Raw genomic sequence first — 16781 nt, 5'->3', positions numbered from 1 at the left:
CAAATAAAACTGTTACTAAGTGGAGTCCAAGTTCTGAGTAAGAGGAGACTTGACAACATCACAACGTGGTCCTGCCCAGACTTTGACCCCACTTGTCTCCCAGTTCAGACGTCCTCGTGAGTCCTTCATGGCTGCAGTGTTAAACGGACTTGGATTTTCCCGATCCGCCTGGTTCATGTAAGGTTCAGGTTTTCCCATTAATTTGTTCCCTTCTGTGTGAAGGTCACACATCCACACTGGAAAACAGACAGTAATGAGAGGAGAGAAAAGGCTTCTTTCTTTCGTCCTCCTCCATCCGTCGCTCTGCCTGGCAAATTGGAGCTTAACTTCATTAAAGTGACTCAGTCGGATTGCATGAGAGCCGAGCCGAGCTCCCTCAATGTGTTGTTGTGAGTGTCGAATGTTCCCAGGCGTCTGAGCCGACAATCGGCCCATCTGTCCGCTCGCACAGACACAGTGGCCATTCAGAAATGGATATGAGGGAATAATTGTGCTGTTTATCTGAGAAGATCACGTTCAGCCCGGAGCCATTTGGCTGCGGCGCTCGACTCGTGCGTCGGCCTTCACGGCATGCGGAGAAGCAGCTTCCGTCCACCTCAGGTGTGTCAGCCCACGTCCTCGCGCTGCTCTCCAGAGGCCCAGAAAAGGTGAAGAACAGACGCTGAGGCAGAGCTGCAAGTGTTTTCTTTGTCGATTAACAACTAAAACAATCAGTTCATTGTTCAGTTTTTGACCGGCAGTCCACAACCTAAAGACATTCAACTGCCTGTGAAATGACAAAGAAACAGAAGCTAGTCGGCCTTCTTAAAAAAATAAAAACCCAGTGGAGCGATGGTTTGATTATCACAATAATTTCTGCTTAATTTTCTGTCATTTGACTGACTGGCTGAAGGATGAGCTGGTTTCAGCTCCGTGCTGAGGCTCTCTGCACCAAGCAGAGCTGTGTTTTCAGTGGACGTGCAAACCACTGGCTCATGGTTTTATCCCACCAAACTGCAACACGAGCACTTAAGTTGTGCATGAGAATGATGAGATAAAAGTTTGCTGTTTTCCACCTGGTCGCAGCAGGCTGGACTCTGACGTCTGTTCGAACTGTTCGCTCGGTCCCTCGGCTGATGGGACCCTCGGCTGAAGTGTTGAAATCCAAAATGCACCTCAGCGCTTTGGCTTGTCTGAGGGTGAACTCCGGACAGCTTCAGTGTTTTCCCACTGGGCGCCGACTCTGTGGTTTCACAGTCGGGTTTATTACGCTGCTTTCACAGTTGAGTGCGAGTGAAGCACCGAAATAAAATCCCTTTCAGCGACGGTTACGGCTGATTGGCTGCAGGTCACCTCAGATGCCCCTCGTGGCCTTTTATCTCACTTCAAAATAAAGAAATCCTCCTGGAAATCTGGTGAGACTTTGTCAGTTTACACAAACTCTTCCTAAGAAAGATCTCGAGGATTTTCACACTAAACCCTCCAAGTTTGTTCATCTGCACGCTCTGCGAGATGAAACCCGGCGGGCCGCTGGCGGCGACTGGATCTTCGCCTCGTTCGTGTGCGTCCTCCACCCGTCTGTCGCTGCAGAGGGAGGAGAGGCTGTTTGTTTGAACAGGAGGAGAGCCGCCAGGCGGGGAGGCTGTTTTTGGCCTGCAGGCTTCAGTTGCATAATGGCAGGAAAGCAGTGGGAGAGTTTGGGCTGGGAGGAAGTGAGGGGAGGGTGTGAGGAAGAGGAGGAGGAGGAGGAGGAGCAGGTTAGCCTGAACTCTGCAGGGAAACCATCGTCGCCTCCCTAAAGGATCCTGGCTTTGGGACGGTAAATCCTGGATGGTTCAGGCAGTGAGCTGTGGATGAACTGCTGTAATGTGGCTCCGAGGACTCGGCCTGTGGTCCTGTTTTCATGGAAACGGGATACTTTGGGTTCTTTCTCTGCGGTTTGCACTATTTAAGTGAAATGACAGCTTTGTGTGTATAAAGTAAATGTTTAAGGATTCCACAGATTCCCGGTCAGTGCAGGCTCAGAAGTTCACATTTTATCAGCAGCTGGTCAGCGTATCAGTGAGGCGTTAATGATGAACTGTGCTGACCCTGGTCCACAGTTACCAGGGTAACCAAGGTTCTATGAATTGTGGGAGACGTGTGATGATGTCTCGGCGGTTTCTTGGGGTCAGGTGGAATAAAATGGAGTCACTCACCTTGTTACCTGCTCAGGTTCTCCTTATTCTCAGCAGCAGTCCAGCAGTCCAGCAGTTATTGATCTGACTGCATACTCTGCAAAGTGAACATATGGAAAGTTCGAGTTCAACTGCTTCAAAAATGCAGCCAATTTAAAGGAATAGTTTACCCAAAAATGAAAATTCAGTCATTGTCTTCAATCCTGCATGCTGTCGGAGGAAGTTTCCTCATCCACAAAGCTTTACTGTTGCTGTGCAGTGAAACAGCATCACAGCTTCCCGTTAAGCAGCTGAAGAAGCTGGAGTCTTGTTTTAAAACGTGTCTTTTCAGAATCAGAATTCCTTTATTAATCCCTGGAGGGAAATTCTTGCTTTTTTTTTTTTTTTTTTTTTTTTTTTTTTTTTCAGAATCAGACATGCAGCTCGTCCAGCGTGACCCAAAACTCCGAGATCTGTCCTGTCCTGATTATGAGCACTGACCTTTTATTTTTCATTTTTTAATTTTTATTGGTTTTTAGAAAGTCAAACACATTGTGGATTTGACTTCCTGTGTCAGATAATGGAGTGTGTGACAGATAACTCTGTCCATCTGGTGCACATCCTCCCTCATAATACCACACACACGCACACACACACACACACACTCTCTCTCTCGCTCTCTCTCTCTCTCTCACACACACACACACACACACACACACACTCTCTCTCTCTCTCTCTCTCTCTCTCTCTCACACACACACACGCACACACACACACTCTCTCTCGCTCTCTCTCTCTCACACACACACGCACACACACACACTCTCTCTCTCTCTCACACACACACACACACAGAGCCCTCTCTGTATAAACATGTAAAAGTCTCATTAGTAACTGATGCTTACATGGAAGCCTTTAAGCTCTTCAGCCGTCAGCAGGAAACACACACACGCCGTCTTCACTGTGTGACTGAGTTATCATGTGGCCTCACATCACGTATGATGTAATGGACGCCCAGCAGACACGCTCAACGTTTCAGATTTCATTCGTTCGGATGCTTTTTGTCGTTCGGACGTTCAATCTTTTGTGTAGTCGTTCCCAAGTGATTATGTTAACGATGATGATGATGCTCTGTAATGCGATTGGACCGTCACAGATGCATTGCTGATGCTTTATTGTTCTGCAGAGAGGACGATGTGACTGCTGCGAGTTAGAAAATGATGATAAAAATGATGGATGGTCATTTTTCAGTTGAGTGACTTCCTGCGGTTGCAGCCCCACAGAAGTGTTGAAAAGTAAAAAGTTTGTTTGAGCCTTTTGTGTCTGCCCTCTTCAGCTGTTTGCTTTCTTTCCTCACTTCTGTTTTCCTTCTCGTGCGCTGATTCGCTTATCTGAGGAGCCAATCACAGTGAGTTTTGTTCAAGCAGCGCCGACGCTGCAGAAAGTAGGGCCACCGACGCCCACTGACAGCCTGACATTCACCTGGAAGGTGCGTCAGGCCCTGGAAGAGGGCTTCTACTCGTCCACTGCAGGTGCTGTGTACACCCACTGTGTATACATACTGTGTACACGTTCTGTGTACATGTACTGTGTATACGCTATGGCATTTTTAGAGTACTGTAGTTGCTGTTGGATGAAAGCTGCTGCTGAAGCATTTGCTGCTTTCTCTTGTCCTTCTTCTCTTCTGCCTCCTTCTGTCTGAACACAGCCTGTGTGTGTGTGTGTGTGTGTGTGTGTGTGTGTGTGTGTGTGTGTGTGGGTGTGGGTGTGTGTGTTTGAGGCTGATGCAACACGATTACATCTCCATTTCCAGGTCAGACAGGGAATGACTGATCGACTGTTACTCATGGAGGACACACACATTCACTCACACACACGCACACACACACACACACACACACACACACTCACACACACACACGCACACACAGCACTCAGGACCCTCATCAATAATTGATAGATGGTAGCTGCGTGTTTGTGATGTGTGTGTGTGTGTTTTAAGTGCCTCCTCAGTTGTACCTACATGATGAAATGTATATGGGTTGAGTGTGTTTAAGTTCTCAACAGAAACACTGTAGTAATTTTAAATTAACAGTGCAGATAATGTGTGTGTGTCTGAACACGCAGCACACGCCTGCCTTCACACACGCATGAACACACTCACATGAACTGATGATTAATTCATAGTAAAGTTATCAAATATACATCCACAAAACACTCAACACGCCGAACGCAACACGACAGTCGTCACGCCGTCTGCCGCAGCCTGAACGTGTCAATAAAGTTTCATTGTCGCCTACGAAACCAGAAGGAAAAGAGTGAAAAATGTCCCTGAAGGTCCCGTCAGCCTGATGTGACGCCTGCAAATGTTTTGTCTGAGCGGAAGTCAGAAGATCCTTCTTAAACACCTGCTTGTCGCTGATCACTTCAGTTTTCCTGTTTTCTCATCAGTAAAAATGTCACCGTGAATCTTAATGGAAGTGAGCTGGTGTGTGTGTGTGTTGGTGTGTGAGCTGGTGTGTGAGCTGGTGTGTGTGCTTGTGCCTGATGTTTTCAGGTTTGTATCGTGTCCAGCGGTGAAGTCAGAGGGTTTTGTCTCATCGCTTCTGGTTCCTCTGCTCTGAAGAAAACAACTCGCCTGAGTGAGCTAACGCGACCACATGACTTATTGATGGCGAGCAGCCGCTCAGCTGCGAGCAGCGGCGTGTAGCTGCTTCAGTTCGGTCTGGACGAGCCGGTTCGGTCTGTGGCGGCTCGGCTCGGTTCAGGTCGGTTTGAGGCTGTGAGCAGAGACCCAGACAAAGCGTTGAGACAGAGAGGAAGTGGCAGAAGATGAATAATGAAAACAGTGTGCACCCGTCGCTGCAGATGGAAGCGAGGAGTGTGTGTTTGACTCGGGATCTTCGCGGCTTTGAGAGTTCGGCTGATGTTCTTTGATTTGGTCAGCAGCTCTCAGAAACAGTAAAATCTGTTCAGCTGGTTAACCGGAGTCTGGTTGTGTTTCCATGAGAGGCTCAGCAGTGCGCTTGTGTATCCCAGAATGCCTCATTCCTCCTGTGAGATTTCCTGTGTGGGAGGAATGCAGGGTCAACAAGCTGCTGAGGGGTGGATACACACACACACACACACACTCATTACACACACACACACACACACACACACACACACACACACACACACACACATTACACACATTACACCATAGCAATTAATGCTGGGCTGTGTGTGTGAGAGATGGTCACTGTCCTGCTCTGGCGGCCATGTTGGACGCCCTTTGCAGCTGATTGGATGCTGAGAGCAGCAGGAGTAGGAAAGCACATGTTGTGGCAGGTGTTTTTAAATCTCACCTGTCCAGTCACAGCTGTTCTCACCTGGTAATGTGTGGCGTGGATTCGCCGTGTGGTTACGATGACGTACGCCTGGTGTTGATCACTAGCTTGTTGTAAGATCTCAGAATTTGCTAATTGTCCAAGCTGCTCAGGTGATGAGTTTTAACCCCAACCCGCACACAGATCATATGTTCAGATCAGATGGAAACAGGGTCCATGTCTCAGTTTTTCCTCTCTCTCTCCCCCTCCCACTCACACACGTGCTCGCTCGTCCTTCCTCTCAGCAGCTCAGCAGTGTGACCTCATCCCGTCCGACTGGTGACACATTGCTCCGCTTTCAGCCTTTTATTCCCTCACCCTTTGTGTGTGTGTGTGTGTGTGTGTGTGTGTGTGTGTGTGTGTGTGTGTGTATGTGTGTGTGTGTGTGTGTGTGTTGGATATTGTCTCACATGATGGAGCTGAGAGGCCCCAGAAACTGACTGAATGGTTTTTATCTCATCCAGCTTAAGCCCTGGATAGAGCCTGGTGTGTGTCTGTGTGTGTGTCTGTGTGTGTGTCTGTGTGTGTGCCTGTGTGTGTGTCTGTGTGTGTCTGTGTGTGTGTCTGTGTGTGTCTGTGTGTGTGCCTGTGTGTGTGTATGTGTCTTTATGATCTCATGGGGACAACAACCTGTTTGCACAGCTACACGTGGAGAATCACCTACCTTGTGGGGACAAAATGCAAGTCCTCATGGGGACCTGAATAACTTTTAGAGTGTAGACTTGGTTTAAGGTGAGGTTGAGTTTGAGGTTTAAGGTGAGGTTGAGTTTGAGGTTCAGGTTAAGGTCAGGGTAAAGGTCAAAGGTCAGGGTTAGGCAAGTTATGGTTTTGGTTTGAGTAAGTCTGCAGGAAATGAATGTAAGTCTGTGTAATGTCCTCACTGGGCATGAAAACCTACACTGAGTGTGTGTGTGTGTGTGTGTGTGCGTGTGTGTGCCAAACAGCAGCTTCAGTCCTCAGTTCTTCATTCTCTCTTTGTGATTTGGCTCACGGTTGTTGATCCACACAGTGAAATTTCCTCTCAGACCCTCAGAGAATGAAATCAGCCCCGTATTGATCCCCAAACAGTCACTCTGATTTGAGCAGATTAATGCAATTAAACAGCCTTTAGAGTAGAATAACTACAACTCAAGTGGTTAAAACAAAGTAAATTACAGATTAGGGATTCGTTAGTGTTGCAGCTTAATGAATTCATGTATTTCTGCAGGATTTAATCGGAGCCCAACCTTCTGTTTGTCTGGATTTTTCTGCTCTTTCTGTCTTCCTGTCAGTAAGCTGCATTCATGTGCTGATGTTCAGGTTGGATAAATGAATTTCCTCACAGATGCACTGCTGAGCACCAACACTCTCCACAGATGAAGAGCCAACATTTTGGATTTTTAAACTTTTTCCAGATTGCTTTTCACTCTGTAACAACCGAAGATCATTGAGAAGATTCACAAGATAGTCAGAGAGAATCAGAGAACGTCTGCCGTATTCGTACCCCAGAGGAAATATATTTCATGTCAGTTACACAGCTCTGTTGTAACTTGAAGCCGCCAGCGCAGATTTCAGAGAAGCTTTTATTTTGTAATTCCAGCGCTCAGATTCTGACCCGTGCTTTTATTTTGGCGTCGTTATCGACCGTCCCGCGGATCGATGGATCGGGGCGTGTGCCCGGATGAGGCAGCTGTGGATTGTGTTTCCAGGCTGCACGTCGCCGATTGACCTCTGATGGAAGGACGAGCCGCGGCTCACACACAGCACATCTGATCCCCAGGAAGTGATCTCATTCAGAGCATCCGCCGCCGTATGAAACACGTCGAATGTTTACATCTGCTGCAGTGCATTACAACAGATAATCATATCTGCTACAGTAAACAGGGAGGCCCACCAATGGTTTCTAAGCTGCAGTGAAAACACCATAAGCCTCTCGTGGTCTCGATTTCTGTCGTGTTTTCCTTTGACCTCAAAGCTGAAGCTGGTTGAGCTTCTTTTCTTTCAAAGGATAATTTCAGTTATTTATCACACTGGCCTCATTTTGATCCAAGAATCAAGTTAGGAAACAAACCTGGGATTTCAAATAAAGCAGTGAATGGACATTTGGTGTTATATTTGGAAGTAAAAAAGGATTCAGTAATGGAGGAAACACTGCTCAGTAATCCACAGCTTCATGTAGGAACTATTTTCTCTGTGACGCACCACACCGTATCACTGCACCTGCTCTCAGGAAACACCTGCTTCTGACTTCAGGGTGAACTGTCCCTTTAATGAGGAATTAAATGACGCGGTTTCACGCTGGTCTTTTGTTTCTGCTTCTTCGTGTTTTTGTGCCTTTCGTCAAACTGTAAAGTCACTTCTTCCTTGTAAAGTTTATGACTGCAGCAGCAGTCGACTGAATGGCAACACGTCAACGGAAACGTTTCTGTTAACGCTCCGCTGCGCTATTGATTTATCAGTGTAACCACGGCAACCGCTAAGTGCATTAGCAGTTAACCTTCTCAGATAACCTAATTAAGGGGAGCAGAGACGCCGACTGTCCTGCAGACCTTCTAACTCTGTCAGAAAAGATTTGCTGCGAGTATTTTACATTCTCTGCTCTTTCCTCACTTTCATTGACAAAGTGATCGATTGGCTCACATCTGACTGTCGTGCAGTGAAGGTTGTGGATATGAACAGCAGAGGTTGGTGTGATGTGGGAGTGGAAACAGGAAGTAAAGAGCCGCCAGCTGAAGTGTGTAAAAATCCAAACGTGGCTGCTGGAAGAGCCTGAACTCAGCGGCCGTCTTTGTCTCTTTGTGATTCGCTCGCAGATGCTTTTTAATGTGTCACTTTGTCCTTGTCACAACAAAGCTGAGGCGGGAAGATAATGACGCGTCTGTCTGTACGCTGTCATTTTAACAAACGCTTTCTGAGGATTCGACAGGAAGGAAGAAGAGCCCGACAGCTCCGGCTGAAGCCTGGAAGCGGACAGAAGACCTGGCGTTCCTAACCTGGCGCTCATATTAAAGGCGTCCTGGTTCTGCTTGAAAATCATCACACAACGCGGTTAGCAGTTGATGCTAGCATGTATGCTAACTCCGCTGAACAGAGATGACGCAGCTCACGTGACCTCATTGGTATGACAGCGGACGCCTCTGATTGGCTCAGATCTTTGCTGGTGACGTGACTGTTGGCTCCGTCAGAATTTGGTGCGTTTCTGTGCTTCTGGAAACTGCAGTATTACGTCAGTGCAGCTGACCGTCTGTCAGAAGGTTCTGTTGCATCTCTCGCTTCCTGTTCCTGTCCTCCTCAGACCCGTGCTGTGTGTTTGATGCTGTTTCAGTGTGATGGCGTCGGGTCAGATAACTGCTGCTGTCCTACATGGCTCAGAGTGGCCCACATAAGACTGCAGAGAGGAGGCTGTGATGGATGACTCCTTCATCCAGCACACACACACGTGCTAAATATACACCTGTGTGTGTGTGTGTGTGTGTGTGTGTTTTCTTAAAAGAACCCTGGACAGAACCGTGTGTCCTAATCTGCTGAAACAGACGAGTCAGTTTTAAACTAAAATAAAATGAATTTATCCCAGTTCAAAGCTCCGGTTCTGGCTTCACGTCTTGTTAACTCTCACGTAAACTGTTGAAGACGCTCTGGTTTGGTTCCAACATGATGTGTATCAGTGCTTGCTGTAATTTCAGCCCTTAAAAACCAAATTGATAAATGTCATCCAAAATCTAGAAATACATTAAAGCCTCCCTGAATCAGACTCGTTCTCTCAGTTACCTTATTGTCAGCTTCGCTGCCTTCATGTCCGAGTTCAGTTTGTCTGCTGTGCAACAAGGAAAGAATCAAATCAATCTGTCTGTCTACTTTCTGTCCTCTGTCTGTCCCCTTTCTGTTTGCTCTGTGTGAAGTCATGTCACACGTGAAAGGAAAAGACAAAAACACAAAGTATTTGGAACATGTATGAGCTGATACTGATCGTATATTTAATGTTTACACACCTGAACAGACGAAAAGATGAAGGACAGCATCGGCCTTCATTTTACACCTCCATGATTTAGTTTTTGTTTGAAAAATGTCTGCGAGGCCTTATGAAGTGACACCTTCATAAATCCACATCAACACACCTGAGTCTGATTTCTTTATTGGTGAAAACGTGACACTGCAGCCGCACAGAGAGACTTTTGTTCAAACAAGTGCTGCACGGTTGAATGTGAAACCGTGTGTGTGTGTGTGTGTGTGTGTTGTACAGTTAATGGGAGAGCTGTAGCTGCAGAGCGGCGGCTCGGCCTGTGTGGGAGTTTGAACGCCGCTCTGGACTCTGCTGGGTTTCCATGGTGTTGCCATGGTGAGCAATTGATACTTGAATGGCAAAACGGAGACACTTAAATCCATCTGTTTTCCTTCTGTGCCACATCTCTGCTGCAGGGCTGCGTTCAGCTCTTTAAAACTGTCCTCGTCGGTTATTTCCAGAGCTGCGAAGTCCATCTGCTGCAGGACGTCACAGTTCTGAGGTTCTGCCAGCTCACTCGACTAAAGCAGCACTGAGGAAAACTTGCAGTTATTGATCTGCCACGGTCAGTCAGTTAACCGGTTAGCTGATCTAACGAGCTAATTCCATAATGCTTTAATCGTGTCAGTGGTTTCGTGAGGGTTGGAGTCCTGATTTCAGAGTTTCTGAGGTGTTTAGGAGTTAGCTGTTCAGATTTTCCAATCAACAGGAGTGGCTCAGAGAATATTGATAACGTTTTTGTTTGTTTCCTTTTGTCTCTTACTGTAGTTTAGATTAAATTCACACTAAAGTTTTCTTTCTGTGCCATTAGAAGGAAACGGATGCATCTGCAACACGTGTCTCTGTTGTTTTAACTCTCAGAACTAACCAGGAATGTGATGTAATGTGGTCCATTTCTGCTAAACTCATTCTCGTCTTCGTGTCTCGGCTCTGTGCTTTGGCGTCGCCGTCACTGAACTTTTTCCTCCTTCTGAGGCTCCAGCCGAGTCTTTGTGCTGCTGTCGGCAGCTTGACGAGTGGGCTCCGACACAATGCATGCTGGGACAGCGGTAACCATGGAGATCTGTGGTTTTGACTCGATAATGTCCCTCTTTGATTGTGGACTAACAGAGAGAGAGAGAAAAGGAAAAGATGAAATGTTGGTGAGAGGGTTTGGGGTGTGTGCAGATAATACTGCACTGTAGTACTACTTGGTACTACATCAGCTGGTGGGAACGCCAGCTTGTTGCCAGCTTGAGCTTCAGTCGTGTCGAAAACGAGTCGACTGGAAACATTAAAAAGTCAAACAAGCCAGAGTTTTAGTGTCCGCTGTGCGTTTTTTCAGCCAACAAAATCTTCAGTTTGTCGTCTAGAAGAGCGAAGGCTGACGGCAAATCGGGTGGTGGAGAGAGAGATTTAACGGGAGCTGATTGCAGAGGAGGATGATGGGAGGTGGGAGGACGTGGGCGAGAGACGGAGAGGAAAGAGACGCTCAGAGTGCAATGAAAAGAAACAGAATAATCGACAGCAGCGACTCGCGATTGTTTTAGTCCATCATTTTAGCTTGAGACGATTAGAATAGAATAGTGCAGCTGAGAGCAGGAGATCGTTCAGCACTCTTCCTGTCTCTGTCCATCATCCTGTCCTTTCTCTCTCTCTGTTTCTGTCCTCGCTGCGTTCAGCCCACTCTCCTCCTTTATCTCTCCATTCCATCCCGCTAAAGATATCTGTCACACTTCCTCTGGCTTCACCACACACACACACACACACACACACACACAGAGTAACCAGTCATTTGTCCTCCTCCTCCTTGTCCTCCTCGTCCTCCTCCTTCTGACTGTACATGACATCATACTTTCAGTCTGTCTGTGAGCATGTGCAGACTTTACCTCCACTGTCACAGGAAGTTAACCTGTCGATCTTTAGTGCCAGCGGAGTTGCGGGACGAGTCGCTTGTCTCGCTGACCTGCTGTGACACACTTTCTAAAAACCGTGTGTGTTGTCATGACTGCACGGCTGGTGTGTGTGTGTGTCTCTATTGCTTCTGAATGAGTGCACATTGTGTTAGCTTCACACACACACACACACACACACACACACACGCTGTCAGGGTCCCAGTGGCGCTGTATTTTTAGCGTAGCAACACAAACAGCTCCTGAGTGGTTGTTGAGCTGCAAGTGGGTGGCAGCAGGCTGACACGCACTCACACACACACACACACACACTCACACACACACTCACTCACACACACACTCACACACACACTCACTCACACACTCACAGAATTTGAGAGTTTGGCCTCTGCAGAGGCAGAAATAATCTCATTGGTTGAGGTAAACGTCAGTGGGCGGGGCCAATGAAGTGTTGCACAATAGAGCTGAGAGTTAACTGCTGTGGAGGAGAACAGCAGCAGCCAATCAGAGAGCAGATCTGAGCCCTTCTGTTATGGATGTGAAGTTTTTGCCTTTTTCACACAAGCGTGATTTCTGCCACAGCTACGATTCACCTCATCACATTTTCTGCCTGTTAACGAACACCTCTGCTGTTCACTGTCAGTTGATTATTTCTTCTGATTATCATTCTGATTCGTAGTGTATTTTATGGGCGCATCCCCGAGTTTGTCACTTCTCTCCATCTGCAATAAAACTCGCAAACCACAACGCTTTCAAGACAGAAGAGAAACGTTTTCAGGCTGAGACCTGACCTGACTACTGCAGCCGTCTGCCTGCCTGCCTGTTGGCCTGCCTGCCTGTCTGTCTGCCTGCCGGTTGGTCTATCTGCCTGCCTGTCTGTCTGCCTGCCTGCCTGTTGGTCTGTCTGCCTGCCTGTTGGTATCCCTGCCTGTGTGGTGTTTTGTGTCGAGTCATGGTGCCGTCTGCTGACTGCAGGATCCACTCGGACTGGTTGTGCTGAGTCGTGCTGCTGTCTCTCTGTTTACCTGCTGTTTGTTCGGACTCCCTCGGGGACAGCGAACTCATCGCTGCAGTCAGTAAAAAGTGTGTCACATTTTACCGTTACAGCAACTTTTTACTGCTGCAGATAAGCAGCAAAACCAACTCTTTATCAGTTAAATCTATTTAATCATAATTTATCTAATGAATCTCATATGAAAATTTGAGGATATATAATGTGTTGAAAGTTATACTGTACTGTAAATATTGTGATGGTGACCTCATATGGCCCAACCCCACACACATTTGCTGTGGGTTCACTGTTTTCTGAGTGAACTGGAGGTTTCAGCAGCTGGAACATAAACGTGTTTCACCTGCTGACACCTGGATGACTGCATCATCAACACATGTGTGTAATCACCCAGCAGATTTCTGTTTAATGAGAGTGGAATATTTAACATATCATAATCACAAATCACTTGCGTCTTCACCTCTGGTTCCTAAATGCCTCACAATGAGTGAGGTAGTAATGTGTTGTGACCAGAGGGAGGCGCTGTCCTCCCAGTTTGAGATATGAATATAGTGCAGGGTCAGGAAGAGGCTGAAACAACCTGCAGCCAATCAGAGAGCAGAGGAGCGGTCACATGACCTGCACAGCACAGGGCAGCCTGCTGCTGTCTGACTCCACTTCCTCACATCAGTTTTACCTTTTAACACATTAAAGCTCACTGATGCTGAGTCACTTTCTGGCAGTGAAACCAGTAGAACTCTATAAACAATACTGCTGCAGTGGAGCTAATTATTATTATGTAACACACATTCATAACCAGCACACACTAAAATAACATGTAAATAATTTAAGCAAAAACATTGCTTAAATTAGCTTAAATTATTAAACAGACAAAGTAGAACCAAGTGTGAAAGCTTGCAGGACATAAGATCATTTTCTGCCTTTGGTTTAAAATCACTTTTTTAAATCAGTTAAGTCTGTATGATGTTATTCACTGTGTAGCCTTCACTGTGTTGAACAGAGGTTCACTGAACGTCTCAAATGCTGATAGTTCTTCCATCACATACTCAGAGACGACAGCCACTCGCTGTTTTCAGGTCTCAGTTGTTCTGAACCTAAACAGGTTCGCCGGTGTGGACAGACGTGTTAAAACTGGTGCACGTCGTGTGTGTGAACGGCCCTCTGCTGCTGAAAAGTGACCACACATGAAGGTGGCGAGACCAGCATCACACATGTCTGTCTGCTGACCGTAACTCCAGTCTCTGTTGTGTCCTCTGCAGGTTGTGGACGAGCTTCTCGGCCTGCCAGTCAGAGCCGCTCTGAGAGCGCGTGAGAGGTCGTGCGTTCGAGCGTCCCGTCGCTAACGGCAGCAGGCAGCGGGCGGAAGGACTCCGAGCAGGCGGCAGCGGCGGAGGGTGGAGTCACGGCGAGGTCAAGATGACGTCGGTAGCGGCGGAGTTCGAACACATGGAGATCCAGCAGCAGTACAGCGATGGCGTCAACAACCGCTGGGACGCCGACGACTGGGACAACGAGAACAGCTCGGCTCGCCTGTTCGAGCGCTCGCGCATCAAAGCCCTCGCAGGTAGGAGGACGGACGGATGAGTGGAAGATGTCTCTGTCCACTCGTCATTTGTCTTTGTGTGTGGACGATCTGATTGGCTGTCAGGTGTTCGTTATCGTGTAGTAATCAGACAGCATAACTGGACACCTCCGGCTCTGCGTGTGTGTGACTTCGAGGCAGCTTTATTAATTGTGAGTACTTGAAGTTAATACTGAATGCACTTTGCAGGAAATGTGTTAAGAAGAAGAAGAAGAAGAAGAATCAACTTTATTAACAGTATATATATTTTTACATGCACACACTGAATTCGTCTTCTGCATTTGACCCATCCTTAGTTGAACACACACATGCAACACCCGGCAAATTACATGCAGTGAAACACACACAGGAGCAGTGGGCAGCATCAAGCGCCCGGGGAGCATATTGGGGGGTTAAGTGCCTTGCTCAAGGGCACATCAGCCGGCTAATGGCAGGGGGGAGCATTTGTCGCATTAATCACTCCACCACACCCAAATTTTTCCTGCCCGTCCGGTGGGGGAATCGAACCGGTGACCCTCCGATCACAAGCCGCCTCTCCAACCTCTAGGCCACAGCCACAGTATTTAATAATAAGTTTTAGTCTGCTTGAGAGGTGTTTTATTTTGGAAACTGCTTTAGGTGGTTGCTCGTGTTTCCTTTGAGTTCAGAGCAGCCGAGCAGCTGGAGGATCGTTTAGTCCGGCCGTTACGTGACGTAATCCTGGTTCTGTCCTGTCGCCCTCGTCGTCCACGCGGACCTCGTGTCCTTGCTTTGGCTTCGTCCTGTTCTTGTGTTTGCTCGGTGGGAGTCGAAGTGGTTTCTGAAGCTGTGGGGCCTCACACTTTGTGTCAACACTGAGAACAATGAAGCCTCTCTCACAACAAGATGGAGGCCCAAAAAATAACCGCGTGGTCCACAGTCTAAATAGCGACCGTAGCGTGACGTGGATCAGATATTGACTGGACCCTCACTGATCCCACGTCCTGCTGACTTTTCCCGCTCATCACGCTGCAGGCGTCCTCAGCCTTCACACCTGTTAACAGTCTGGAGGTAACGAGTGCTAACGAGGCTCACTCACGAGTGGCAGACTGCCGGGGTTTAGCACCTTTTACACTTCCGCGTATCCCGATACAAATCCAGCGGAGATTCTTGCTCTGAGCTTCATGTAAATCCTGATCGGTTCTCCTCCAGTCCAGAAGCATGTGGTGATGCACCCGAAACTGTTTGGTAACCGACAGAAAGACGAGAAGAAGAAGAACTTCTGCACTGTGGCTCTTTAGTCACCAAAACAGACAGCAGTTTGGCTCTTAGCGAGCTAACAGCTAAACTGTGATCTCCTCTCAGCTTCACCTCCTGCTGCTCTCTCGTTCAGCAGTAAAACTGATCTGAGGTCAGCAGCTCGCTGCTCCTTGTGTGTGTGTGTGTTTGGTGGTCTGAATTAGGTTAAATCTTTAATCAGCTGCTCGAATAATCAGGAGAAAATATCTGAACCTGTACAAGCAAGCAAGCGTGTGTGTGTGTGTGTGTGTGTGTGTGTGTGTGTGTGTGTGTGTGTGTGTGTGTGTGTGTGTGTGTGTGTGTGTGTTACAGTAACTCTATCTCTCTCTCTCTCTCTCTCTCTCTCTCTCTGCCTGCTGTTTTCACCCTGATGGCCGACTGCTCCTGTAGTGTCCCACTTCACTGAATAATTCACTTCAGTGTTAAATATGCAGAAGAAGGCTGATGGTGTGTGTGTGTGTGTGTGTGTGTGTGTGTGTGTGTGTGTGTGTGTGTGTGTGTGTGTTTTAAAGATGTGGGGCGGGGCTTGTGTTTCCTGGCGTCTCCACTCAAATGATCAGTCAGTGTGTCTGATTATTTTAAATTGAAAGACTCTCTGAGCAGTTTGAAGTGTGTGAACGCTTGTCATTCTGTTGATTTGTTATCTTTTAGCCGCCATTAAAGAATAAAAACTGGAAGAACATGTCCAAAACATAAAGTACTGCAGTACTGTGCGTACTAACAGGAAGTCATTAATGAATCGTGAATGCAGCCTCTCTGATGCGTTGATGCAGTGGTGTGTTCAGTGTCGGTGTTGACTGCAGGATATTCAGTGTGTTTCTAACATCTCAGGACGAGCGGAGAAACGGCACATCAGCTTTGATCACCACCTTCATCGTAAACGTCTGCAGCAGCTGAACTTTGTGGAGGCGGTTTGTTGTAGCGGAGCTGATTGGCTGCTGAGTGCAGAATCTCGTCACTGACAGGCAGGCTGCTTCATGTGGACGGAGTCTTGATGTGCTCCCTGAGCCGCTGCCTCCTCCTCCTCCGCCTCCACCTCGCTGCCTCCTCTACCTCCTCCTCCTCCTCCTCCGCCTCCACCTCACTGCCTCCTCTACCTCCTCCTCGTCCTCCTCCTCCGCCTCCACCTCGCTGCCTCCTCTACCTCCTCCTCCTCCTCCTCCGCCTCCACCTCACTGCCTCCTCTACCTCCTCCTCGTCCTCCTCCTCCACCTCCACCTCGCTGCCTCCTCCTGCTCCTGCTGAGCTCAGCAGGGTGGAGGATGTGTGAGGTGATGACACTGAATTAGTGCTATATTTGATACAGGCTGTGTGTGTGTGTGCATGTGTGTGTGTGTGTGTGTGTGTGTGCGTGCGTGTGTGTTCGCCTTCCTTTGGTTACAGTCTGTGTTTCTGCTGCCGTTAATGAACTGAATGGCATGTTACCAAAGTACTAACTGGTACGAGTGGTTGTAGTTTTACTCGCAGTAGCTGAGAAGCTTTCAGATCCTGAATCCTACAGACTGCACCTTTAACTCTGATAATCAGTGAATTGTTTCATTAGTGAATAAAGTTCAACA

At 47.7% G+C, this 16781-nt stretch overlaps 1 protein-coding gene across 1 annotated transcript in view; it reads left to right on the top strand.

Moving 5' to 3' along the window:
* LOC124066550 (spectrin beta chain, non-erythrocytic 1) overlaps positions 1–16781 on the top strand; it is an 83935-nt gene that overhangs the window by 12565 nt on the left and 54589 nt on the right. Inside the window, exon 2 of the mRNA XM_046403040.1 lies at positions 13643–13947. Coding sequence (XP_046258996.1) covers positions 13800–13947 — 148 coding nt within the window. The 5' untranslated portion in view covers positions 13643–13799. The remainder of the gene's footprint in view (positions 1–13642; positions 13948–16781) is intronic.

Source organism: Scatophagus argus, chromosome 10 (assembly GCF_020382885.2).
Source record: "Scatophagus argus isolate fScaArg1 chromosome 10, fScaArg1.pri, whole genome shotgun sequence".
NCBI lineage: Eukaryota > Metazoa > Chordata > Actinopteri > Scatophagidae > Scatophagus > Scatophagus argus.
The sequence above is the reverse complement of the archived record's forward strand: the minus strand, read 5'-3'. Positions and strand labels throughout refer to the sequence as shown.